This window comes from Pollicipes pollicipes, unplaced genomic scaffold (genome assembly GCF_011947565.3).
Source record: "Pollicipes pollicipes isolate AB1234 unplaced genomic scaffold, Ppol_2.1 Scaffold_7261;HRSCAF=8764_pilon_pilon_pilon, whole genome shotgun sequence".
Taxonomy (NCBI): Eukaryota; Metazoa; Arthropoda; class Thecostraca; order Pollicipedomorpha; family Pollicipedidae; genus Pollicipes; species Pollicipes pollicipes.
This window is the reverse complement of record NW_023597054.1, coordinates 60,629,310-60,656,338: the sequence shown is the minus strand read 5'-3', so window position 1 is coordinate 60,656,338 and position 27,029 is coordinate 60,629,310. Positions and strand designations below refer to the sequence as shown.

The 27,029-nt window shown below is 64.4% G+C and overlaps 1 protein-coding gene across 1 annotated transcript; it reads right to left on the bottom strand.

Moving 5' to 3' along the window:
* Positions 1-1,425: 1,425 nt before the first annotated feature.
* On the bottom strand, positions 1,426-27,029 carry LOC119111697 (myotubularin-related protein 3). Its single transcript, XM_037235502.1, has 16 exons — positions 26,903-27,029; positions 21,249-21,727; positions 17,763-17,967; positions 15,439-15,617; positions 14,924-15,149; positions 14,284-14,474; positions 13,626-13,821; positions 13,007-13,192; positions 12,641-12,808; positions 12,071-12,291; positions 11,335-11,398; positions 11,018-11,289; positions 10,663-10,777; positions 4,173-4,283; positions 3,031-3,215; positions 1,426-1,908 (listed from the first exon to the last, which is right to left on the bottom strand). Exons 1-16 carry the CDS (start codon positions 26,936-26,938, stop codon positions 1,689-1,691), a joined length of 3,054 nt encoding a protein of 1,017 aa, XP_037091397.1. The 5' UTR covers positions 26,939-27,029; the 3' UTR covers positions 1,426-1,688.

Sequence of the window (27,029 nt, the reverse complement as noted above, 5' to 3'; positions counted from 1 at the left end):
CAACCGTGACCTAGACTTATACTTAAGCACCTCGTTTGGCAATGTGTATGTGAATGTGAATCATAGTAACTTCACGTATTCGATAAAAACCGATAAGTCCAAGCGAACTGAACCACGTTCCTTACGCGGTCGGCATCCCAGCCTCACCTCCTACCTTCCCAGCTCCCCGTCTCGGATGGTACGCGGTCCTCAGTCAACCTCGGTGTCGGCTACCAATGCCCATACACGTCACTTCGCTTCCCGGCCGCGGCCACTGAGGTCGCACCGCGAGAACACACTGCCGGCGACCAGATCAACATTTATTTCCATACGGACGACCGCGGCGACATCCGCGCATCGCTGGGCAGCAGCACCAGCGGCGCAGGTTACGCATTAAAACGGACACCGGCGATGGTGATGACAGCAGCACGACGCCGGGATCACCAGAGACGGCGGCACCAACGCACACCGGGCACCACCACAGGCGAGACGACACGCAGCAATGGCCCGCATCCTTCCGGGTCACGATGTACAGCGCCCCGCACCGTTTCGGTCACGGCAGCGAAGTCACGCCGGCAAACGCCGCCGTGACGATGGCGGCTCGCGGCGCACCGCCTCCCAGTGGTGCCGCGCCGGCACAGCGCCGGGCGCCGCCGCCCCTGGCGTCGTCAGTGGTGTAAAAGCTCGGCACTACCACCAGTGGTGGCGGCAAGCGGGGCACATAGCGTCCCTGTTGACAGCGCTGGACCGGCCAGCGCCAGCGGTGACGTCACTGGCGCTCCGCCGGCCCCGCCACGGCCACACACTACGCCCAGCCTACCGCTCTCATAGACTCGGGGAGGCGCCGCCGCCTCCGAAAGACCTCGATCACGCTACACGAATAGACGATTCTCCACTGTAGTGCCGCACGCGCGAATGTTGCATACCTGACGACCGTTTGGCGATACAAAACTCAGCCGCGCTCGTTCGGCCCGCTGGCCCGAACCGGGCGTCGTCGCCACCCACCTGAGACACACCTGCCAGTCGCATACGCATCACTTATTGCAGCTTCAGCCGCTGCGGTCGGGGTCAGGTCCACCCGCCGCACGTCTTCCTCCGCCTGGGGACACCACGGCGGGCCGGGCGGCCGGAGCCGCGGGAGTCGCCGCCCCGTCGGCCGGCTGCCGGTGCGCGGACGGACGGCCGACGCTGTCTGGCCGCTGACGGATTGTGCTGCAGGCGGCGCGCGGGTCGCTGAGCGTCGTCACCCGGCTCGGCCGCGCCGCGACAACGACGCCCGTCGGGACTCATTCGCGTCGGCGAGCGCGCCGTCCCGACGTGAGGCTCGCTCACAGCGTCCGGTACCTCGGCGGCGCCGGCGCACGCGGCCGGCCCTGGGCGTCCCTGAGCGCCGGTCGGCCGGCGGCGGCGGCGGCGGCGGCCGGCCCGCACCGGCGCCTCGTCACAGTCAGCGAGCCGCGGCGGCTCACGCGCTGCACGCACGGAGTCCGACGCGGAACACGGCACGGGTCGCCGCCCCCCACGCCCGGAGCAGCTCGCGCTCAACGACTAGACGCAAGCGCGGCGGCCCGCGCTGCACGGACACTTTTACAAAAATAAATATCTGAACGGCGCGCTCAACGGCAAGCGCGCGGCACACGGGCGCCGGTGGCGCGCTGTACAGGAGCGGGCGGCGAGGCGGCGAGGCGGCGGCCGAGGCGGCCCGCCGCTCAGCCGGAGGCGCCGTTTTCGGTCCGCGCCGGCGCGCCGTCCGAGGCGCCCTCCTCGGCGCGGCGGCACGGCCCGCAGACGGCAGGGTCTGGCGAGACGCGCGACGAGCTCAGCTGGGCGAAACAGCGCGAGCACACGCGCACCGGCGAGTACAGCTGCTCGCGCGGGATGGTCGCCTCGTACTTGGAGCAGTCGGCGCAGTAGACGTTGCCGCAGTTCCTGTGGACGGCGGAGACGATAGCGTTGTAAACAGAACAGCCGACAGTGACTGGCTACCAGTCTGGAGATGTCGGAGCTGCGTGTTCATATTTTCTGTTACCAGGCCGTTGTACCATCACGCGATGAGACAGCCACGTTGTTTACTTTCAAGTCGTTCAGGTCTTCAAAGAGACCAGGAGAATGCAGCCCGTGCAGTATAGTCACGAGTACGGGCGTAGGAAACTGGTACCCGTGCCCGAAAATGAAACAAAGCGGCTGAGACACCAAAAGCAACTTACACCGTTCGGTGCAGCTCGGTCCAATACCTACCACAGGTGGCTTATTTTCAGCACACTTTGGTCCTGGCGGTTGAAGCTATCGCCAAACATCATTTTGTTTGCCGTAAATGGCCTCCCATCCGCTTTAAGTAAACACATCAAACACCGGGGTGGGAAGCTCGCTACCAAACGATGAACTTATTTATCAACAAACTTATCAGCAGAAATGTAAAACTTTCACCTTTTTGTAGTAAAGTGATGCAACTTTGCCCACGAAATATAATGATCCAGGTCACAAGACATTCGTTGCAGAATGCAAGGTTCTAAAAACAAGATGGGACCGGACGCAAAAGCCTTAAAACTACCTACCACGCTTGCGTTTTATTGCATGGAAACAAACAAAAATATTCACGATGCACTGCTGGCAACCAGATAAAACTGTCATGGCAAAACTGGGGTAAACTGGGAGAACTGTGAATCAAACAAAAAACTACGGCATGACTCAGTCCAGGCCACGTCCAGGAGCAACATCTCTACAATAAATCGAACGGCATCAGAGTTGCTGTTGGTACGTTGGGGCGCGCCGTTGGCAGAGACCATTCTGCACCAGTCACAGGGGGCACTAGCGTTCCCGTCAGCATTACTATCACCGTCACCTTAGTGCAACCTGTCATGACCCGAGCCAGCCGTCCCATAGTCGACAGTTAGTTCATGAATTCTGATAGGCCCAACAGTGCCCGGAGCGGACGGAACAGTCACGCTCGACCCCGTCTGAAGTGGAGGCGGCCTGACCCCCCCCCCCCCCCCCCCAGCCAGAGCTGCGCGTGCGGCGCGCCATCCAGCCGGCGCCTCGCCCGCGCCGTACCTGCAGTGGTGGCGGCGACGGCCGAGCCAGAACTCGGTGTCGCAGCCAGCGCAGCGGGCGGCTGCGTAGTCCGGCACCCAGAGCTGCGGTCGCGCGTCCGCCTCCTCCACCGCCTCCCAGCTCACGTCAGACGTCGACGACTGACGGCCCACCGACAGCTGCTCCTCCAGCGCCGCCGCCAGCTCCTGTGGGCAGGCCGGTAGCTGTTGAGATCGACGGCCCACAGACAGCTGCTCCTCCGGCGACGCCGCCAGCTCCTATGGGCAGGGCAGTAGCTGCTGAGATCGACGGCCCACAGGCAGCTGCTCCTCCAGCGCCACCAGTTCCTGTCGACACAGCTGTCCACCTCAGTTCACCTCAGCGGCTCAGACAGCTGCTCATCCAGCCCAGATGGACGGCAGACGTTCGTCCTAACTGCAAACGGCTACGCCGCAGCTGGCTTAGCTCTCGGGTGACTGGAACAAGACAAGTCAAACAGCCGGCGAACGCAACCGAGTTGCTCGGCAAGTTTAATGGGCTTCCCGCGCCGCCAGTGTCAGGGGGTGAAAAGGCGCCGGCGCGTGGGCGCGCGCGGAAAAGTTGCCCGAGTCCATCTGCCCGGCTGACCTCGTCGACCCGACGGCAGAGTTGCCGGCTTTCATGAGACGTTGGGTCCCACAGAGTCAAGAGGTTGAGTCCCTCTCGGAGAGAGGCGATGAAATCGCCTCCAGGCTGTGACGGGTCAAAGCATGCCTACATGCCGGATTAATGATCATTGTTCGGGGTCATAGGAACATTTGTAATTAATATTCCGCTTTTAAGTTCGCCCCACACAAACTCCCTGCCACGTGACAAGTGTCGCGTTACAAACCGCAACAACATTACTTTTCCTTTGCGATGCAACATGCAATTCGACGATACGCGCATCCGTGAATGCCTTCGGGTTTCATCGCACCTTGCCACGAGACAACACGAAGCACATCGCTGCTGGGTGACCTCTGTCATCCACTGCGCGCAACAATACATGGATCTTCTCTCGCGTCGAATACAAACTGTTTGGCTGGACTCATTTCGGCTAAATCCACCAGGATGACTAAAAATAAAAAACACAGGATGACACAGGGGGTTAACCGAGCGGGGGGGGGGGAGAGGGCGGGACGTACCGCGTCATCCGGCCGGTCACCGTGCCGGCCGCCGGAGCACTGGTACGCCACCTGGTTGCAGAGCGCCAGACGCGTCATCTGCAGGTCCCGGCGCAGTGCCTCCACTTCGCTCTGAAAGAGACGCGGGTACGCCGCCGGTCACGAACGGGTCACGGCCACTGGCTGCGCCGGCTCCCGTACAACCGTACAACGTACCCCGGTCGTACAACACGCCCCCGGTCACAGGTGCTCAAGGCATTAAGACAGACCGCTCCACAAAATAGCTCCGATATATACTGAATGTCAGTCATGGGCGCAGGCAGTGTTTCTGAGAACACTGAAAACCATTGGTGTTAAAGAACAGCACGGTCCCACTAGCCAGAAGCCACTTCCCAACACGCGTGAAAACGACACAGGGCGCGCGCTCAAATTCGGAATAGTCACGGGCCTGCAAAACTATGGCTTTTTATCAGCGCTGAGCCATTCCTGCCACGTCCTGCCTCTGAAATAAGCTCTCAGAAGTTATCAGACCCACTCCAAATAATCCAAGTTTCAAACAAAAGAAGTTTAGCCAACATCCAGGGATTCCGCGTCCAAGCCAGTACTATCAATTCCGTAATAAAGTGATTACCTTCTCCATAAAACGCCGGGGGTAGGTGCCACAGAATGAGACTGCCATCGATCACTTATACAGAAGTTAGGACCCGATGCTCGTTTTTGTGACTATAGTCAGGAGGATAGAACGCATTTTGTCAGCTACTGTTCACTTCATGCAGACGATGGCAAAACTACCACAAAAATATATACATATCAACTCATCTTGATATCTGCAGGCACCTCGTGGCTCCATGTGCGTGACATGGTTGCGCCCCAGTGAGATAACATGTTAAATTTGGCACAAGCTGCATCTTCTTCCTCCTGACTTCCTTCGTCCTTCCACCCCCGTTCTCGACTTGACTTTGCCCCGGGAGAAAACTTAATCGGTTACGATGTGTTCGTGCCCACTGTTAAAAAATGACAATCCCAATGATGACCCAGATGTCGCCGACCGTTACGAGCGGGTAGATCCGCACCACAGGGAGTCCCAGATATTGACGCCCCGGGCCTCGGACATCGTTACTATGCCGCACCAGCTGCGCGGAATCGGCCCGCCCCGGTGACGGCGCCGCCGGCTCGCTCCCGGATACAATCAGCTGATTGCCGTCCAGTATCCGATTTCCGTCCTCGGGGGGCTGGCAAATCGCACAACAGGGAATAAGGACGTAAGCCGGGCCGACAATAACGGACGAGGTCGCACTTCTCCTTGGATACACAGCACCGACGGCTCGGCAGGAGTAGCGGAGAGATCGACTGCGGTAAACACCTCTCCAGATCTCGACGGCCCCTCTGTTGTGATCGTCGCCCCGGACATGTACCGAACCGTCCACGGATGATGCCGCTGAGGGCTGGATTGTGCTGTAATATACCGCATTATTTTGGACTTGCTGGCGCGCCCAAACATCTCAGCGGCTCGTCGAAATAAAAGGCCAGGTAATGTTAGCAAAACAGCATGGGTGTGGTCGGGACGTGACAAGTTTTTTTATTCGAACCTCCTTGACCATAGCAAAACTCAACCCTACCGGCTGTGCGGTTTCCATAACTTTCCACGTCGTCCAACCGCATGGGTCAGCCCCGCCGCCTCTTCCCAGTATTCCTCCCGGCCTAGCCGCCGGCCCCGCCGCAGCCTACGCCTCCCCCCCGCGCCGGATGCCCGGCCCGGTCCCAGACGGAGCCGGCAGCTCGGCGGCCGCGTCCGGCCCGGCCCGACGCTGCATGCCGAGCGGAGGGGCGGCGGCGGCCGACCAGCTGTCGCTGATTTATGCAGCGTCCGGCGCCGGCGCCGCTCAATAGCCGGTCGCGGCGCGTCATCGGCCAGCGGTCGCCGGTGACGGCTGCTCACCCCTGCCGCTCGAGATGTCGCCACGACGCTCCAGACACCGGGCGGCGCTCCCAGTCGGCCGGCACGCCCGCGGAGGCCGGCACGACACCCCGACACCGGGCGGCGCTCCCAGTCGGCCGGCACAGCACTCCGACACCAGGCGATGCTCCCAGTCGGCCGGCGCGCCCGCGGAGGCCGGCACGACACCCCGACACCGAGCGGCGTTCCCAGTCGGCCGGCACGCCCGCGGAAGCCGGCAAGACGCCCCGACACCGGGCGACGTTCCCAGCCGGCCGGCACGGCACTCCGACACCAGGCGATGCTCCTAGTCGGCCGGCACGCCCGCCGAAGCCGGTAAGACACACAGACACCGGGCGGCGCTCCCAGTCGGCCGGCGCGCCCGTGGAGGTCGGCACGACATCCCGACACCGGGCGGCGCTCCCAGTCGGCCGGCGCGCCCGCGGAAGCCGGCAAGACACACAGACACCGGGCGGCGCTCCCAGCCGGCCAGCACGCCCGCGGAGGCCGGCACGACACGCCGACACTGGGCGGCGCTCCCAGGCGGCCGACACGCCCGCAGAGGCCGGCACGACACTCCAGGAGCGCTCAGCGGGCGCCCGCTCCCTCTGCACGAGGTGGACGCGGGTCCGCAGCTCGGCGGGCGGGGCCAGCGGAGCTGCACCACGCAGTCGGCCAGGCAGCCGCCACCGGCAGACACGGAGCCAATCTGCGGTAGTGATCCGATCACCGGGAAATCAATTTCATGGGCCCGTCTCGCTCAACTTTTAGATGACGACCCGGGTGAAATCAATAGGTTACTTCTCCAAACGTATTGCTCTAACCCCTGTGACGCCGATGGATTTGGCCGCGGACGTACTTAGCTTAAAGAACCAATGAACTTAGTGAAACTATTAAGTTATTCATATTAGTATCCAAGCTCTCCCCAATCTTGTGTTTCATAAAACAAGCAAAACGATGATGGCCGAAAACCTTACCGGTGCATTTGAATGTCTTTCATCCTTCCGTTTAACATTACCTGATTACCAATATCCCCTCAGGTAGCCGACCGTGCTCGCTACAACAAACCCTGGCGTTACTGCAAAAAGCCACCTAATGATCGCGGCCCCGCATATACACTTACAGCGAGTCTCACACCGCACAGCACGGCCCGCCCACAGACCTGACACCGATCTCTGGACCCCTCCAGAGTGTCGCGACCCCGGCCGGCCCGCCCACAGACCTGACGCCCAATCTCTGGACCCCTCCAGAGTGTCGCGACCCCGGCCGGCGCGCCCCGCTCGGCCAGCGCGTCTGCGTCCTCCCGCGCGCTGTTGGTATCCTCCCAGTTGTCCCGACAACTCGCTCACCAGAGCCAGAGCAGAAGGGGGGGGGGGGGGGCAGCCACCTCTGGCGTGGCCGCCACGGTCCGGCCGCGCCTAATGGGCCCGCCCAGTTGCCGTCCTCCAGCCATCCGTCATGGCCCGTTGGCGCCAGGTTGCCAGAGACCAGCGGTCACCGCCGCAGCCGTGGCCGCTCCCTCGACAGCGGCCGGCCGCCCGCCATATGGGGGCAGGTGTGCCCTGGGACAGACGCTGATCGTTACCAGTTGCGGCGGAGCTGGACGGCCGAACACTATGCCCTGGTTCTGATCGGCCAGGGCCCGACATACGCATGGATGTCAAAAATGTGCCCTGGAACCGTGATCAATTTTTCGAGAAAAAACTGAAACTGGATTCTGGGCCTAATAAATCTGCCCAGGAGACTGGACAGCGGATCGTGGAGCCTAGCCAGATACCTTCTCAGACTTCAGGCTCACGATCATGGCTATCAGACAATCAACCATAAAAATATAAGAAAGCCCCGGATCCTGGGATCTGCCCAAAACATGAAAACCAACAACCCAGGATCCGAAAGACCCGGGACCAAGAACGCAAAACCACGGCCCGAATCCACGTCTGGGATCCGTGCACAAGTCTAGATACGTGCCGCCCACAATCCACAGTCGCGGTGGTAATACAGAACACCGCCCATCATTCCTAGTTAGGCAGAGAAGACATTCCCAGAAACTCTCCGACGCCCTCCGCTTCCGGGTCTCAATTCGCCGCAAGCTATTGAGCCGACGCCTAATTGAAGGTATCCCACGTGCCTGCCGCGTGCGTCGGGAAGTGGCCGCTTCTCGGCAGCGCTGGCTAATTCATGACCGGCTGGAGCCGGCTGCCACGCGGCCATGCATCACCCTTACTCGGTCGCCCGTGCCGACCAATGGGCCGCCGCCGCTGCCGCCGCACGGCCGGGGTTCGCGGCCGGTGACTTCGTCAGCAGGTGGCCGAGCGCGGCGCTGAACCCAGCCAGGGCCGGTTGGAGCCGCGGCCCCAGCCAGGACCGGCTGGAGCCGCGGCCCCAGCCAGAACCAACTGGAGCCGCGGCCCCAGCCAGGACCGGCTGGAGCCGCGGCCCCAGCCAGGACCAGCTGGAGCCGCGGCCCCAGCCAGGACCGGCTGGGACAGCGGCTCCTGCTCAGCTGACTGCGGCAGCTAGGTGGGCGGTCACTGGTCCCACCAGCCACTACCTCGAACTGGCGGAGTGACTCGATCCTGGCTAGAACTGAGCCGAATTGACTGGAGCCAGGAGATAATTGACTGGATCCCACCTGGGACAGCCTCGAGCCCGGAGGGGACGGCTTAACCCGTACTCAGGCATTTCCACAGCCGCTTCAGCCACGGGCATTCACAGCGCAGCTCTCCACCAGCCATAAGCCACTGGCCAGACGGAATCAAGACAACGCGGCTCCCAACAGCTTCATGCTCATTAAGATATCGTGGCGACCACTTTCAACCGCCTCAAAAGTTCCATGCAGTGCGCACACCCATATTAACACTGGAAATTATATCATATTTTAAAACAAGCTTTAACGACGGCCAGACGTCAGGCCAGACCATATATAACTGGCAAGTAATCGTTCTGTACGCGCTGGAGAAAAATAGCGGTCAGTTAAACCGTGACGATCAGTGCACGGCATGACACAACATCCTCTGTAAAAGCATGATAAGTACGAAACCAAATTGCAACGACCAACCTGAGGTCGCGAAGGTCACAAAACGACCACGTGCGACGACTACGGCGGCCGAACAACGAACCCCGCCGCGCGGCCGACAGCCCGAGCCGCCCCCGTGACGCCCGAGAGTAGCGCGGTGGGCCGGGCGGCGCTATCGGCCGTGGCACGGCCGCTGCCGCCGGCCGGCCGTCACGGCAGCGGCCGTCCAATCCCGCATGCAGACGGCCCGCCTCCGGCCGCGGCCGGCCCACCCGGTCACCGAGCGAAACGGCCGGCCGGCCGCACTTCCCCGTAAACCTCCGGGCTGCGGGCGTGGCCGCCGGAGCTCGGATTAAATTCCCGTAACCCGGCGCCAATCAGCGTGCGCCATCCATCGGCGCCGCGCGTTCCGAGACGCTCCAAACTGCCCCGCCACTTAAACAATTCAGCAGGCGCAATTACCATTGGCCGAGGCCCATTTCGCCTTGCGGTGGCCGGACCGAAGGCCGGGCCCCCGCCGGCCCCATTCGAAGCCCGCCTACGCCGGACAGCTCGGTGCCGGAGGTCGGGCTCACCGGCTCGTCAGCGCACCACACATCACCACTACTGCCGCCACTATTGCCGGCGCAGGCCATCCCAGCAGAGCCCGGCACACGCGGACCCGTTTGATTGCAACAAGTGTCCCCCTCCCTCGGGCTCCAGGCCACTCAGGCAGCACGGTGGCGGGATGGGGGGGGGGGGCTCACTCGTGGCGCCCTCCAGGTCGGTGGCAGGTCCTCGGGATCGCGCCGCCAATCCCCGTGCAGATGGGACGAGCCGGCCCCGGCCGTGCAGATTCCCACAGTGTCGGTGGAGGACCGTGTGCAGGGTCGCTCCCAGTTCATTCAGGGCAGTTATGTCTGTTATGTTATGAGTGTACGGAAATAGCATGGCCCAGGCTACACAATAGGGCTGTCCTCACTCCGTGTTGAGTCGGTAACAAGTGGAATCAATGATAACTTCCACGACGGACAAATGGCTAGGCCGCAGCTTTTTGGCCCGAGCCGTATGCACGCTGGAACCCTGTGGCCTTATATAGATGGACTCGCAAGACGTCCACTGTTTGAACATTCTGACCACCTGCCCGTCATGTATGATGAAGAGGAATATTTGGGCTTGAGGACGCGCCGGCTGTCCTACCCATACCGCGCTCGTGTATCCTGATAAACGGTTTTCTGTGAGCAGTGTATGGAGGACGGCTCAAGTTTAAGACCAACAACACTTAGCATGGACAAAAGCCGGAACAGTTCCAAATTCAATAAGCCCTTGGGACGTCCCGCAACGCTGTAGCTACAATGAGCCAGGAAACTCTTTCCAGTTTCGAATCAGACAGCCGCCGTCCCCCGAGAGAAGTCGCGGCAGACGATGCCTCGGAGGTTCGCTCCAACAAAACACTGCGACACAGCCACGTCTCCACACATCTCCGCGCCGGGGCTGTCCCACGGCCACCACCGGCCGCGACGGCGTGTAGCCCGGTCAGCCGACGCCAGGGCGCCCGTCGCCGCGCGGCTGCCTCTCACCTTGTGCGCGATGTGCATGTGATAGAGCCGCTGGTGCATGTCGTCCTTGACCCGGGGCAGGCCGTCCAGCTCCAGACGGCGGCAGGAGGGGGAGTCGGACGTCCGCTCCGAGAGCCTGCCGGCGCGTGCCGCGTCACCGCCAGCCGTCTCAACGCACGCCGCTCGTGCCCGTGAACACAGGTATTATGCTACCGAAGACTTCACCACCTCCTATGCTCGTATTGGGTCGCAAGATGTGTGGTCGGGTAAAGAGACGTGACAAAACATGTGATGTGTTCATTACAACGCGCCGCCGGGGGCCATCGAGATCCTCAGCAGCCACCCCCGGACCGCTGCGCGCGCCGCCGCCGCCCACCTGTCGTCGTTTGGCGTGGCCGGGAAGCCCGAGCTGGGCGTGCGGCTGTGGCCGGGGCTGGCGCGCGCCGGCTGCCCCATCAGCCGGCGCAGCTGGTGGCAGAGGCAGCGCTGGCGCACGCCCGAGTGGCTGATGTCGGTGGTGCTGGTGCTGCGCTCGCGGCGCTCCTGGCTCGCCAGCGTGTCCGTCGAGCCGGTGGCGGCGCCGCTCGAGCCAGCCGCCGCCTCGCTGCCCTCCGGCGAGGCGTCCGGCAGACCGGAGTCGGCGTCACGCTCGGCCGGCGGCGGCGGCGCGGCAGACGCCGGCGGCGCGTCTGCCTCCTCGGCGCCGGTCGCGTCGCCGTTGGTACACGCCGCCTCCGCCTCCGCCTCCTTGCCGCACCTGGGGCGCGCCGGCCGGCCGGCCGCGCGTCAGCCACGTGAACGATGAACGGGGTGCGGCAATGATGAAGAGCACCGTGGTGCGTGCAGGTCGTAGGAGGATGGGATGGGGAGTGATGGTGGCACAGGCTAGAGCGATCGATCCGGGCTGCAGCTGGACGACACGCTGGAAAAGGACCGGGAGCTATAAAACAGCCCGTGCCGTTCAGCGCGGGACACATAGGATACAGATGGCGGAGAAGACAGGGTCGCGCATGATCCATAATCAGTAAGCAAACATTAGAGGCAAAAACAAAGACAACGCAATGACAGTCACGTTATCCACAAAAATGACACACACAAGTCTCAGGTTATTACACCTAGATGCAACACGAACTGAATGCAGATGAGCCTACACCATCTTCGCGTCCAAAAGGCAGACTTTAGGAACAGGGGGTGACCATCGATGCTAGACTCCAGCAGCTGCACAGACAGACCCGTCCGTCCATCGCGTCTGTCAGGGACGTGACCCACGTGCCCAGCAGACCGAGGTCCCTGGCGGTCCGAGTCGGCTCCCTCACCTCAGTGACGCCCGATACACGGGGGACCTCACATCCGTACCCACTCAGTCGCGGACGTGACTCCCATGCCCTCCTCCTCCCCCCAGCCCACACCAGCCGGGCCCGTGACTCACGTGTCAAGCAGGCTGGGGTCGCTGGCCGTGCGCGTCAGCTCCTTCCGCTCGGTGAGGTCCTCGCAGCTGCGCGTGCGCACCAGCTGCTTGCCGGCCGTGTCGGCCGGCTCTTCGGGCGGCGGCAGGCGGACCAGCACGTCGTCCGAGCAGGGCGGCAGCGAGCCCAGGTACACGGCCGACCACAGGCTTAGGTCGCGCGGGTGCACGGACGGCGTCAGCACCTGCCAGGGGCGCGGGTCCGCGCTGGTCAGGCGCCCGCAGCAAGAGTCCGGCGCCAGGCGGAGCACACGCCCTGTGTCGGAGTACCGACCAGCGGGATGCGATGCTCTTCTGACCGCACAATGCGAAACAGGCCCATAGGAGAAAGGCAAATGGCGAGAACCAAAGCAAGAGTTCAGTAACGATTGTCGCACACAACGGATGAAAGGATGACAGGTAGAGCGATGACACCCACAACATAGTTACTGGTACAGACACAATGCGCATGACATGGTAGTTTGTATGCATTGCTGTGTATGGATTACTGTATTCCACAGCTCAGTCGCTGCGGCCGGCTCTCTCGAGGCTCACCTTGCCGCGGTTAATGTACAGGTAGTTGGTGAAGCGGTCGCGGTTGGTGCGGAGGTAGGCGAACACGGAGTACGTGCTGCTCGCTAGCTCAGCCGCGTCCCGGTCCCGCGGAGAGTTGCACAGGAACGTGCCGAACAGGTTGGAGTAGGTGTGGTGGACGAGCTTCACCTGTCGGGACAGGGCCGGGCGGGCGTCACGCTTCGGGTCGTCACCGTCAGCACGGAGGGTCACGAGCGGACGCTGCCACACCGGCGCGACGGCCACCCCCACGCCCGCCTCCCACAACGGCACGCGACGCCTCCCGCTCCGAAGACCGGGCGGCGCACCGCCCCGCGTCACTGGCGTCGGCGGCCCGCCCCGTCTCACCAGGTAGGCCATGTTGAACTGGAAGTCGCAGGGGAACTGCTGCGTCAGCTGGTACACGCAGTCGAGCCACTGCAGGAAGACGGGGCAGCGCTCGTTCAGGTCCTCCGTGCAGACGCCCGAGCCGCAGCGGTCGGCGAACTTGTGGCCAAAGTCGAGCCACTCGCGCTCCAGCAGCGCCTGGAAGCCCTGCGCGGCCGGCACGCGGGCGTCAGTCGGACACGGGCGCGGGACGCCCGCTGCACTGCTCAGCGCCAGCCGCCGGGCCCGCCGCATCAATACGGCAGGGACAATGCCGACACGCTGGCAGGCGCTGGCCGTATTTAACGTGACCGCCGCTGTGTAGTTCGGCAACGTGCTACATTCGGACTGTGATATCAACTTGCAGGGAGCACAAAGACCCAACGGGTGCAGAGGGTGCAACGGGTGCCTGTGCAAAGAGCCAGCAATACATCATACGCTACCAAGGCACCATATCTATGGACAAGGCATTGCAAGCGATTACGTCAAACCACAGCCCTCAAAGTGTGTCCCGACTCTACCCAGCAAACCGCAAGCGCCTCTAACCCCTCAGGTCAGCGGCGCCTGGAACAGGCCGCGCCCGCCCGCAGCACACACGTACGTCGATGGTGCGGCAGTGCGGATCCATCATGATCTGGGCGAGTCCGGTGATCTGGGGCGTGCGGTCCCAGCCGTCGCTGCAGTGGACCAGCACCGGCCGGCCCTGCTCGTCCATGTGACGCACTACGCTGACGGCGGCTCGCAGCAGCGCGGACATGTGCGACAGCCACCGGGTGGCCTCCAGCGACTGGAACCAGCTGACGGGAGACACAGAGAGGTCAGAGCACAGACAGCCACCCGGTGGCCTACAGCGACTGGAACCAGCTGACGGGGGGACACAGAGAGAGGTCAGAGCACAGACAGCCACCGGGTGGCCTCCAGCGACTGGAACCAGCTGACGGGGGACATAGAGAGAGCTCAGCACAGACACGCGCAGCGAGACACGAACCTCACTCGCCCCCACACTGCGCAGCCCCTGGACGGCTATCGATGCCCTGACAGGAAACCGAGAACCATTTCGCACACGCACATGCTTCGTGCGCAAGGACACAATCACATCTGAAGGCCATCTGTGACATCACGGCACACGCCCCCCCCCCCTCCCCCCTCCCCCCCCCCCCCGCCGCCATACCCCTCGCAACCTCGCCCGCCCAGTCGGCCGTCTGCTCCGATCAGCTGCTCCCAGTCACCACGTCGGACCCCAGCGCCGTGGCACGTACTTGGAATGGTCGGTGGGCGCCGAGAGGAGCGCACGCAGCGCCTGGTACGACTTGCGCACGGCGTGGATGTTGGGCAGGTTCATGAAGACCACCTCGCTGTTGGGGTAGTACTCGTGGCATTCGACGCCGCCGCCGCGCGCCCGGTTCGCCACGGCGGCCGCGTAGCTGCGCGCGTCCACGATCACCACCTTCTGCAGGGAGGAGAACGAGGCGAGCGCTGTGACATCGGCGCCTTGAGGCGGGCAGATCGGAGAGGGTTGGTCAAGTAAGCGCACTGTTAAACAATCTCCCATCTGGCTGTGGTGCGGGCCTCTGGTCATACCTGTCTTTTAGTCCGAAATGATGCGATGACTGATGCACTCCGGTCATCGTCAAAGTACAGATCCGCTCACCTTCCAAGGCCCGTCATCGTCCCTTGAGCGCAGTGCCGAGTTCTGCGTAACTGGTTGACGCACCCCATATTCATTACGGCCCGCTCGAATCCAAACCTCACAAAGACACCATAAGCCTCGAACCAATGAACACCCACACCCACACCCACACCCACACCCACACCCACACACATGAAACCGCACCTCGTCCGCTACGCAACTCCCGTGCCTCGGGTTGGCTGAACGCCGCGCCCGGCCATCGCACTGACCTCGGTGTTCTTGAAGAGTAGCGCCTCCTCGGAAAGGTCGCGCAAGCTGGGCACGTCGCCGTTGGCGTGCGCGGCGGCCGGGTGCGCCGCCTCGGCCGCCAGCCGGTTGGCGGCGCACGCCTCACTGAGCGCCTTGACCAGCTCCTCGTCCTCGGCGGAGCGCCAGCCCAGCCAGCCCACCTCTGGCTGGCCGGAGCGCGCCAGCACGGCGCCCGTCCGGCCGTGTCTGGCGGCCGCGGCGCGCCGGGTCACACGCACGCGGCGGCGGAGCGCCCCCGCGTCACAGAAAGTCGATCACAGATCGCTACACACGGTCCAGAATGGGTCATTTACACTTTGAAGCAATGCCAAGTGCATGACTTGTGACTTCGTGTCCCAGTATTGTAATATCTCACGCAGATGATTACGCTGCGACACGAACCTCCAGACACCGGCCTGATGTACGACACCTCACTACACGGTCGGCCTCCGACAGTGCGCCGCGTGAGCGTCGCTCGCCCGGCTGGGTCACTGACCTCCAGCATACGGCCGGGACGCGCCGCAGCGCCCGGAACCTGGCCACCTTCTCCAGCATGTCGTCGCTGATCGACAACGGCACCAGGAGGTAGCGCGGGTACGACGGGCACAGCTTGTATTCCTGGTTGGCCGTGCTGATGCGCCAGGCAGCGCGCAGGTCGAAGCCCATCCGCTCCAGCTGGCGGGCGGGAGACAGGCTGCGGTTACCAAGTCCACCGACAGATGGCGGCGCGTCCGCAGGCAGCGCGCGCGGCCAGCAGCGGTGACCCCCGCCGCTGTCGCCGAGACCAGGACGAGCGGGTGCGGAAGTCGGCTCGACACAGCGCCGTAGCGCGTCCGCCCGCTCCAGGATCACACCACACGAACACTGGTCCCGCCAGAGGACGCAACGCTCCCTGGCCGGACCGCAGCGCCCTCTGCATCAACGGAACAGGCGGCGCTGGCAGCCCAGTTACGAACCCCTGCACGGAGCAGCATTCGTCATCACACCCTCTTATCCTCATCTTGCTTCATCTCGCCTCCTCGCGACGCCTCGCTTGTCCGGAGCAGGCTGCATGCGACAGCCACGAGTGGACCGAGAGGCCCCTGGACGGGGGACCGCGACCGGGCGCCCAGCGCATTGCCGGCAGAGGGGTCCTTGCGCCGGCTGAAACTCGGCGGTTGGCCCCCATGCGCATGCAGCCCTGCCCCACCGTTATCCATTTTCCTTCATCTCATAACCCTGAAGCGATCATTTCTGGTCGAAAGGGCTTTAATCTTAACAACTATACCAGCAACATTCGTGCCCGCTTCTGGCCGCTACTCTAATGCACACGCTTGCCAATTGTCAACACTATTACCTCCCAGGAACATTACCGTTAGGCACACGTTCCGCCCATCCGTTTATTACGTCCATACCTGTTACCGTCCATGGCGGTGGCATGGAGATAAAGCTATTTTTGTGCGACGTAATTACTCCGCATCTCACGACACATCCATCCCCACCGATGACCTACTGGGACCACCCAATATAGTCCCTGGCTTCCCCGGACCCCCTCCCCTCCCACCGATCCCGAAGGAAGGGGGCGGCGGTACAATCCTCCCGATATCGCGGCTGGCGCGACATCAGCACCACTGATACGGCGGCCGGACGACAGCGAGCCGCGACGGCCGGACGCGAGTCCTCGAGACGTCTGCCGCGCCCCGGGCCCGGCCCCGGCCGCGACAGACACTCGACCGGCGCCCGGCGCCCGGCCGGCGGCGGCGCCGCCGCTCCTCGTCCCGCCCGGTCCACGCCACGGCGCTCGGGCGGCCAGCGGCCCTATCGCGGTCGAGGCCCGCACAGTCTGACCGGCGCCGCCCCGGCGGCCGACGCCGAACCGCCGCGGAGGCGGTGCCGGCGGCGCGGGACAGCACAGGAAGCATCCCAAGTTGGCGCGCGATTTACCGGAGCAATCCTCAGACGACGCGCGGTTAGCCATGCGGACACCAATAAAGGCGGGGGCCTGAGACAAACTGTGACAATGACATTCCACAGTACGATGGACCTTGGCGAGGGGAAAAAAATCAGGCAGATTGGGCATTGGTATGGTGGGAGCAAAAAACAAGCGGCTAATTACAATGCAGGCTAATTTAAGCATACGGTAATAAACCATATAACAGTCTACATTCACGGCATTCAGATTTTTAGACATCACGAAAACGTGGCAACCCTGTATCGTCCCAACAACTTTCACTCCACCATGCACCCACCACGACCACAAGTATGAGTCACACTATCACCTCTTTACGTATCAGAACGGCAAACACGAGGGCCTCGCAGTGAAAGCACATGCCCCAATTCGAAGCAGGAAGCAAAACACCTGACGCGGCCAACCTGTCCTATAAATCGCATACCCCCAACCACAAAGGCGACAACGCACAGACTTCCTCGTATCCGTTACCGGCCCAATAGCATGGAGCCTTGGCAGCCGACAGGCACATGTCAATCATCAGGGCAGCCGGACACGAACAGAGCGAGCTGTCCAGTCCTCATGTTCATCCCGATGGCTGGGGATGGCTGGTTATCAGGCCGCTCTCCCCCAGCACAGCACAGCACAGCACAGCACAGCACAGCACAGCACAGCACAGCAAACACTGCCTCACAACTGAAGCGAGGCCCCTGCAAAGCAACCCCACAACAATCAACGCCACACAAGACTCCGCCGCAAAGCGTAACACCGTCCCGACGCCGAGCATCTGAGCGCATCCAATCCGCATCCGCGCGCATCAGTCAGCACGTGCGAAACAAAACCCCGCTCCAGCCTGGCTGCCGGCCCGGCGGCCGGCCGCGTCTGGCGCTCACCTCCGCCTTGTAGGCGGCCAGCTCGGAGCCGGCCGGCCGTCCAGCCAGCGAGACGAGCGTCGGGTGGAGGTCATCGCCGCTCTCCTCGTGGCACCAGGCGCGGAAAGCGTGGCTGAACGAGTCGAGCAGCCGCTCGGGGGGCGCCAGCGCGGCGCTCAGGTCCCGCTGCCAGCCGGCGCACGCCTCGCTCGTGGGCAGGGTCAGCCTGCCGCACACCAGGAGAGATACACATGTCAGCCGGACGACGGGACGCTTGTGGGCGACAAGAGACAGACACGCACACGGACCCGGACCCGGACACAGGCGGGGTCGCGTCGGTCGGCCCCACACGACGCGGGCCACGCCTGAGACACGCCAGTCGGCCGGAAACGGAGGGGCACGCGCGGCCATCTGTCAGACACGAATCCGGGGAAGCCAGTCCGTCGGACACGGATCAGGAGAGACCAGTCTGTCGGACACGGATCCGATGAAGCCAGTCTGTCGGACACGGATCTTGAGAAGCCAGTCCGTCGGGCACGGATCGGGAGAAGCCAGTCTGTCGGGACACGGATCAGGAGAGGCCAGTCTGTCGGGCACGGATCAGGAGAGGTCCGTCTGTCGAGCACGGATCAGGAGAGGCCAGTCCGACGGACACGGATCAGGAGAGGCCAGTCTGTCGGACACGGATCAGGAGAGGCTAGTCTGCCGAGCACGGATCAGGAGAGGCCAGTCCGTCGGACACGGATCAGGAGAAGCCAGCCTGTCGGACACGGGATCAGGAGAGGCCGGTCTCGCGGACTCTGCGCCACTCACGTCACACAGCGAGGTCGGATCAAGCCAGCCTTCCGGACGAGGAACAGACCACAGCACGCAACAACATCGCTGGGAAACACATCCGAGGTAAACGCGTGGAACATGACACGAGTCACCTGTCGGCTCCACCATGCGTCAGCCCGAGCGAGAGCGGCACCTGTGCCGTCTCGGTGTTGTCACTGGCGTGTAGCGGGAGAGTCGCACACGCCGCGTGACGTTTCGGTATTGTATTTGCCCGTGCGTTCCTGACACCCAGACGTCTGGGTACATGACGTAAACCCTGCATCCTTGGCTATTTGAGGACCGATGCGCGCGCCACGCCATGCAATGCTGATTACTGCACGGACGCCGGGGACTCTGGCGATTGATACCATAAAACCAGCATGCCCGGCCTGCCCTTCAGGGTGGCACTTTGGATATTGGCTTTAGGTCGAAACGAAATTAACGGCAGTAAAAGGGACTCGTGAAGTCCGCAACATTCACAAATTAAAGCCGGACAGAAATATTGGACCATACAAAGACTATGAAATAACGTTACCAGTGCAATGACATGCGCCGCCTACAAACTCGTGTTGGACCTGTAGCTAGCTGCACCCCAGCCTACCAATGTCCACAAGCAATTTCGCGCTCGACGTATCAAACACGATAGTGTCAGCCGACCACGCATGCAGAGCAAAAACCACGTTAACCCCCGCAGTAATATGCAACAGATCCCATTTTAGGTACAGCAGTGCAAAGCAAATCCCCTTTCCGTCAGCCAGTCGTGCTTCGTGTGCTGAACTCATGTCCTGTGGCGACAGGGGCAACCCCAGGCTACGCCGCGCTGAACCGGCGTGCTGTGCGACAGCGGCCACCCCCCGCCAGGCCGCGTTCCCGTTCGATGAGGCAAGCAGGGCGCCCACTGGACGCCACGGCAGCGCAGCGCGGCGCGCGGGCGCCGGCGGTCGGTCGGAATGCAACACAACGCCGAGCGCTGCGGCGGCATTCTCCGACGCCGGGCGGAACCGGTTTCAGGCCCGATGAATCAGACCGCTCAGGTCGGGCGGCCGGGCCGACAGCGGTGCAGCAACAGCTGCCGGCACTACGCGGTCTGCAGCCGAGTGGGCCGGACGTTCCGTACCGGCCCACCACCACGGCCCCGCGGGCTCCCTAGTGACGGCTTGCCAACCGGCCTGGCGCAGCTCCCTCCGAAAGCACTCTTGGCGCATTTATCCCCACCTCCACTAGCCAGCAGAGTCCAATACAGATAGCATACAGCGAGACAATCACTACTGTGGCAGCCCGTATCATATCGGCTCTCGTGTCCGTTCTGCGGCCTCCCTCGAGGCGTTTCCCCCTCCCCCATATCGCCCCTTGTGTTGGCCATTCTGGGGCCGCTTCGCCGAACGCGCCGCCGCCCCCAGCTGGCGCGGTCACCCGCCGACGCCGCCACCGGCCGGCGCGGTCACCCGCCGACGCCGCCCCGAGCCGGCACGGTCATCCGCCGACGCCGCCCCGAGCCGGCACAGTCATCCGCCGACGCCGCCACCAGCCGCCGCCATCCGCCCTGCAGACCGGCGCTGACGCAACGGCCGCCCCGGGCGAGGCTGCGCGGCCGCGCGACACACCGCTGCATGCCGAACAAGGACGCGGCGCTGCCCGCGCCCCACACGCGAGCCGCGGCTGGCGACGCGGCGCCCGGCCTGCGCCTGCCAGCCGCTCGCGACCGCGCGCTGGTCGCCGCGACCCGCGCACCACCGCGGCACCCGGGCTCAGCTCGCAGAACAAGACCCGCGGCGCTGGCAGTCCAGCCTATCGGGGGTCATCCTGTCGGGCCGAGCACGGCCAGAGCACACCCCCCCCCCCCCCCGAGCACGGCTGAACCCATCCCCCCCCCCCGGCCATCGGCCCACTCCCACAGCGCCACCGCACCTTGTACACCAATCGACTCTCAATCATCCGATATTGGCGGCGGCGGCGCGCGGGCGCCTTATACGGACGTATGGCTTCGATGGCGTAATGTAATGCGACCGGGCCGCCGCCGTATGTGGGTTGAGCGCCGTACTGCAGGGAGCAGCCCGCCGCTGCGGACGGCAGCACAATTTCGCTGCAGATAGCTGTTTCCGCCGTGTCCAAATGCGGAGATACACGGGCGCGCGACCGCGTCGGCGACCGGTCCGACTGGGGCGGGCAGTTACCATGCGGCTGGCGGCCAGCAACGACCAAACTCGCCCCCGGTCAAGTCTTCCGAGACATCTCACCAGTCCGCAGACTTGGGCTTTAACCCCTACTACTACCGCTAACCACTGAACCACTGATCTTTGACAGGGCGACACGGCAACGACGCCTCCGTTACCCCACCGTCGGTATTTCATCCCCCGCTCGATCCACGTCGCGCACAGGGGCGGCTCACGAGCGGTCGGATCGCTCCGAAAATCCCGAAGGCGTCGGTGCCGCGGCCGGGAGGCAGACCGGCACACAACTCTCTGCACAGCCCTCCCGCTATCAGGCCAAAAATCGCAGCGCCGCGAGAAGCAACGGTCCGCTGGCATTGCGTAACCCAACCAGTTACGTCCGTCCATAAACAATCCGAGAATGACAGCAAACAACACCGGTTCCGACAGTTCGCGCCACCAGCAAGACAGCAGCCTTGCTCGCCATCAGCGGCGCTTGGCCGCTCAGTGGGGCCACGGCGGCGGCGCGGCCCCTGCTCACCTGAACGACCTGGCGTCCTTGCACTGCACGTGCAGGTAGAATATGTCGCGGCACTCGACCGTCTCGAGCAGGCCCAGCGGCACGTTCAGCAGACCCCGTGCCGTGTCTGCCTGCAGGTACAGCCGGTAGTTGGTCAAGTAGAGACGCCCCTCCTCCACGTGGCCGGCGCGGCCCACGTACTCGCCGTGCAGCAGCCGGAACGGTGCCGGCAGCAGCGCGGCCGCCTCGGCCGTCTCGGCGCCGCCGCGGTCCGTGATGCAGCCCTGCTTCGGGTACTGCTGCTGGCAAGCGCGGTGCGGCGGCGGCGGCGGCGGTGGCGTCTCCGCCGGCCGCGGCGGTCGCTCCGGCGGCGGCGGCGGCGGCGGTGGGGGAGGCGGCGGCGGAGGTGGCGGTGGCGGCGGCACAGATGAGGGAGCGTCCTCGCCCGTCAGCTGCGACATCTCCAGCTCCAGCGACGACTGCTCCTCCGGCTCCATCGTCTGTGGGGGGGAGACGCCCGTCACATGCACGCCCGACAGGACACTCTGCCACGCATCAGCTCCGAATGTCACCGCAAAAACCAGCTGTCACGGCTGAACAAAAACAAAATCGGCTATGTCACGCAGGATAATTCTGGGCGACCCGACTAGTCACACGGGAAATAATGGCAAACCGAACATTTGCGTCCCTGCACACGCCAAGGGCACACTAAATGGCCTTCATGAAAGAACCGTGTACAAATAAAGCCAACGTTCACCCAAACGAAGCAAATACCCACCACGGGACGATCAAACAAACTCGAAAGCCTCTTGGCGCAAACACCGGCGGGGCGCGGACAAACGCGGCGCGGGACCCCACGGCCTACGAATCGCACAGGAGCGCGCGGTGCAGTGCGTCCGACAGCGCGGTCGGCAGTGGACCGGCGTCAGGTGCGCACCCTGTCGTCAAAACAGCCATGTTTGGCCGCCCAGAGCCGCGGCCTTGGGCCACTCCCGCGCAAAGGGGCCGCCGGCCGAGGCGCGCACTCGTGTCACGTGTGCCACAGCCGGGGGCGCTCAAAGGGTGAACCGGGCCCGGCCGGCTGGGCACGCGCGCGGTGAAAACCCCGCGCCAAGCGCTCTGAAAGGGAGCACCCTGCTTGCCGGGAGCCGCGCCGGGCACAGTCCGCTGACTGACAGCAGGGGTTTCGTCGAGAGGGAGGGTTGCCAGTCTGAGCGCTGACGTGGGGCCCGGCCCCAGACCGCGGCCGGCCTCGTCGGCAGGCGGGCACGCCGCGCAAACAGTGGGGCGGCACGGCGGTACCTGGCCGCGACAAAGTCACAACAAAAACAGCCACGCGATATCTGATCGGCATTATCGCCGGCGAGATAGCCACGGGGCAGGGCCTCGCCGCCGCCGCCTGTCACGCGTACTGCCTCCCGGGTCTGCCCACTCTTGACGAGCCCTCTGGATCGAATTGCTTCTTCCATCGCCTCACACACGCCCTTCGACAGATGACAGGCACAGTCAAGCCGCATGAGCTGTCGACGTTTCGCTAGCGCCGCTGAGTAACGGCACCTACACGTGCGCCGTGTGGCAGCTGCCGGCCAATTTTCCTGACGTGTGTCAGCACTCTGGCGGCAAAGCCGGATTGCATCAGGGTGCGCAAATACGTCAGCCCTGAGCACTGCTGGGAAGTGGGCAAGTACGTGCGGTCATGTAATGAAAAGGAGCGCGACGTCCGTGGATGCATTGCATTCATGCATGAAAACAAGGTGGGGACGACGGCAATTTAATATTTCAGGAGTTTGTATGCATAAGCTGGTCCAAATCATGTTCCATATGCATAAAGGAGAGATGCGATCAGGTATGGACGTTAGTATTCAGAACCTGTTTGTGTCATAACTGCGGGATGGCCTGCAACGTGGTGTGATTGGTCGGATTACCGTGTTCGTGACCATAGCATCAGCTCATACATCATCTACTACCAGCAACAATGGACACCACTCCCACCACACCACACACAACCCCCTCCCCCGCCCCCGCGAGCGTGACACCGCCGCCGGTCAGACGCTCCGTCTGGCGCGCTCCGTGCGGCCGCTCCGCACCGCAGCTGCCCGACCGGCCGTGACGCGCGCCGGAGCTGGCGGCGTCGCGGCACAGCCCTGGCGTCCGTCATTGGCCGGCGGCGTGCTCACTCAGTGCGTCAACACGGCGGGATGCAGAGAGGAGTCCGCCGCCGGAGCTGTGCGGCGCCGAGGGGGCGGGCCCCGCGACGTGGCGGGACGCGACGGGGATGCGCGTCTGGTTGGCCGAACGTCACGGAAAGCGTTCTGCGCGTGCGGCCGATACGGTCCGACTGCCACCAGAACGGTGGCACGACGGCGCTCCTTCAGCCACGACTCTTGCAGAGGCGCCGCGGCTGTCACCACCACATGTTTCACAGTTCCAACCAGAAGACATAACGGTTATTTTAAGTATCAGCGATGTTAGTAAACATAACGGCGTCAGTTTTCACAAGGAATCCCAGCTGCAGGCCTGCAGAGTGCGGTGGCCGAGCCCCTCCCCTGCCACTCGTTATCTGTCCCGGCGGCGCCGGATGGACCCCGTTATCGACAGGAAGGTCCTGCACGGGCGCCCGAGAGCCACGACCGGTCCAATAGCGAGGCGCAGAGCCGCCGAGCCGCCCCCAGCCACCAGCGCTTCCGAACTCCGGCCGGCACACCCCCACAGCTCGCCCCACCGCCGCAACGAGCCCTGGCATTGAGCCATGGCCCAGTCCCGACGGCAGCAGCCGCATCAGCAGAGCGACGCCGCTCCCGTCCAAGCCCATTCAGCGGCCCAGCAGCCGGCGACACTGGGCGCGTCTGGCCAGTTATCGACGCTCGCGCTCGCCCCTGACCCCAGCCGCACCCTTCCGCGCGCCACAGCCCGACCCCAGAGCCGACGACGGCGCCGGCGTGCCGCAGTGCCGCCACGCTTCCGGCCGGCGCCGCAGCGGCGCGCGCCCGACCGCATGACCTTCCGCGCCCTCGCAACTCGCCGCCGCCACCAGTCCGGACATCTTAATATCGGTGGGAGTGCGAGTGGCGGCGGCGGCGTCCACGACCACAACAACCGGCCGCCGCCGCCGGCGCGGTGCCGCCGCCGGCCGGCACCACAGCCAGCCCGAACGACCGGTGACAGCCGGCCCGGCCGGCCGTCGACACCACCACAGGCGGACCGCAGCCGGCGGCAGCGCCGACCGACCAGCCGTTCGCGTCTCGCCCGTCGCCGGCGGCGGCGAGCGCTAACTGCGTCGAACGCCACACCGGCGGCGGCGCGTCGCCGCCCAATCCGGCCTTGAACCGGGCGGCAGGCACATTTTTTGCCGTCTTCGCACGGCAACAGTCTGGGCACGGGCGCCGAGCGCCGGTGGAAGGTTACCGACGACACGCTCGGCGCGAGTGTTGCGCCACCGCGTCTGAGTGGCGCGCTCAAAGGCTTGCGATTGCGACGTCACGTCGGGTCATGGTTACCTGGCCGCGCGACGCTCTTGCCGAGAACAACAGGGACCGTCTCACTCGAGGTCCCCACGAGAATGCGTTGACTCGTGCGCGACGCGTCGCCGTCGGCGCGGTCGACAACCCGCACCGTCGGATGACCAAACACGACTTGCTCCGGCCCCGCTCAGCGGTTCTCCTCTGCCGGGTTTGCGCGCCAGCAGCCCGTCCACCAGCGGTCGCCTCCGCCCGCCGCCGCGCAAAGGTCACCAGCTGGATCACCGGCCCACCTGACCGCCCGCCCCGCCCGCCGCCGGCGTCGGCGGCCGCAGCTCGTTGCGCGCGCGGTCGATGCATTGACCAGCTCCGGTCGGTCGGAAGCCCGCCGGCGCAGCTCGCCGTACGGCGGCGAGGCGGCGCGCGCGCCCCACCGGTCGTGCCGACTCGCAGCTCGTCCCGGCCGGCGGCGGCAGCGCGCCGGCCCAAGGTCAGACGGCTGTCTGAAGGTCGGCGGGACGGCCGACGGTGCCGGCGCAGCGGCGCAGCGACGCCCGCCGCCGCCGCAGCCACGCTGGCCGCGGTCCCGGCCGGCCGCGACCACGCCCACCCAACCGCGACGCGGCCCTGCGACACGCCCGACATTCCCGCCCGGGGCGCCGAGCCACTAGACCGAGTCGAGCTGGATCGAACAGTCCTCCGTTTGGACAACCGGCATCAGCGGCCGCAAACTGCTCCGACACACCCACATGTACGTCATCACCTTCGCCGGTGATGCATACCAGGCGCGACACCGCCCGCGGAAGGACAGGCACGCCCCGGCGTCGGTGCAAGCGCCCCAAGCGCCAAGGGCGTCACTGTGTGTATTAACCGTATCCCAGCGACTGGGCCGCGGCGAGCGTGGGTGCGTACGTCGAGCGAGCGAGCGCGCTCGCTCGCTCATACACACACGCCCTGACACACCCTCACACATCGATGTCGGCTGCACGCCATCAATAGCCGAGCCCGGGCCGGCGCTGCCGGCGGTCGCCAGCTTGTACGCTGTGCACGGCCTGAGCCCACGCGGGGCTATTTCCACCGGCGGCGGCGGCGGCGGCCGTCCAGGATCAGCTGCGCCCGGCCCGGCGGCCCATCGATTTTACACATGTGCACCCGGCCGCCGTTCAGCCGTCGACGCCGGTCACTCGGGCGGCTCTGAGCGCAGGCCGGACTGGGTCACCAGACGGACGCGCCATCAGTGATGTAATGACGCCTTGTCGACCTCGTTTTGTATTGATCCCTTCGCGTCGCGGGTGGGGCGCGAGCGATGGCGGAGGACCGGCTCCATGTTTCAGAATTACGTCTTCCTTTCAGACTGTTGACTCCACGGCGGGTTACACGCCCAGCTGCATAAAAGACTTTGACCCCAGGCGGCAGCCGTGACCCGATGTGCCTTTCCCTGCCCGACCCGTGAGAGGCGCGCTATCAAATGGGGTTAGCGTGCTAGGATCCCGGCCCGCCGCCCGAGCCGGCACTCCACTCCAGGTCAGCGCACTGTGCCGCGGACGCCCTGCGGTGGCGGTGCTGCAGTCGTGTCACGCACCTCAGGTTTTGCCCGAGCAGCGGCGACCCAGACAGTCTCTCGGGACGGCGACAGAGTACTGCACCGTGCCACAGACTCCCACAGCGCATACCAAACAGCAGCCGCAGCATCTACGCCTCGTATCAACAGCGCCGGGAGCATGCACCATCCGCCTGAGAGCGGCGGCCGGGGGCCCGTGCATCGGCTGCGGACGGCGCGGCGGCCGGACCGACCACGCCCTGTCGCATGAGGCGGCGGCATCACACGGCGGAGGCCGCCGCCACACGACACGCAGACGGCAGGCCGGCCGGCCGACAGCGAACTCAGACCAGACCCGTGGTCTGGAGGCCACGCCCGCCCGACCAGCCTTCTTGGCGACAGCCCCAACCAGCCGAACCGTTGGTGAAGGCTCCTCCTTCTCGCTTACAATACGACACACCGGCTGTCGTGGCGTTCAAACCTGGCCAGACGCGTCGACAGTGCCATACCGACCGCCTCAGCGTCGCCAGCCAACGCCAGTGGACCTGTCTGGCAGTCTACTATAGACCCGTTGTCAGCATGCCACCCCGCGCGACAGCCGGCCAGGCGCGCCGCCGCCGACGCGGCCCGCTGGCAGCGCCGCCACGCATCCCCCTGCGCAGCGGCCGCCCACTTGCCGAGAGGAAGTACGAGATGCGCAGATAGTCGTACATGGCTCCTTGCGCCGTCTGGTCCTGTTCGGTGACGGCACGATCGCCGCTGTCACCGTGCGGTCACTGGCCGGGCGGGCAGGCGGCGGCGGCG

Bases quoted from the DNA above. Each gene is read 5' to 3' on its own strand.
- LOC119111697 (XM_037235502.1), bottom strand. From the start codon at position 26,938: ATGTACGACTATCTGCGCATCTCGTACTTCCTCTCG. The intron at 15,618-17,762 runs GTGAGCGCCAGA...CCCGCCCGCCAG, and splicing joins TGGCCGCCTACAAGGCGGAG to CTGGAGCGGATGGGCTTCGA. The intron at 11,399-12,070 runs GTGAGTCACGGG...GGCGCGCCCCAG, and splicing joins GACCCCAGCCTGCTTGACAC to GTGCGGCAAGGAGGCGGAGG.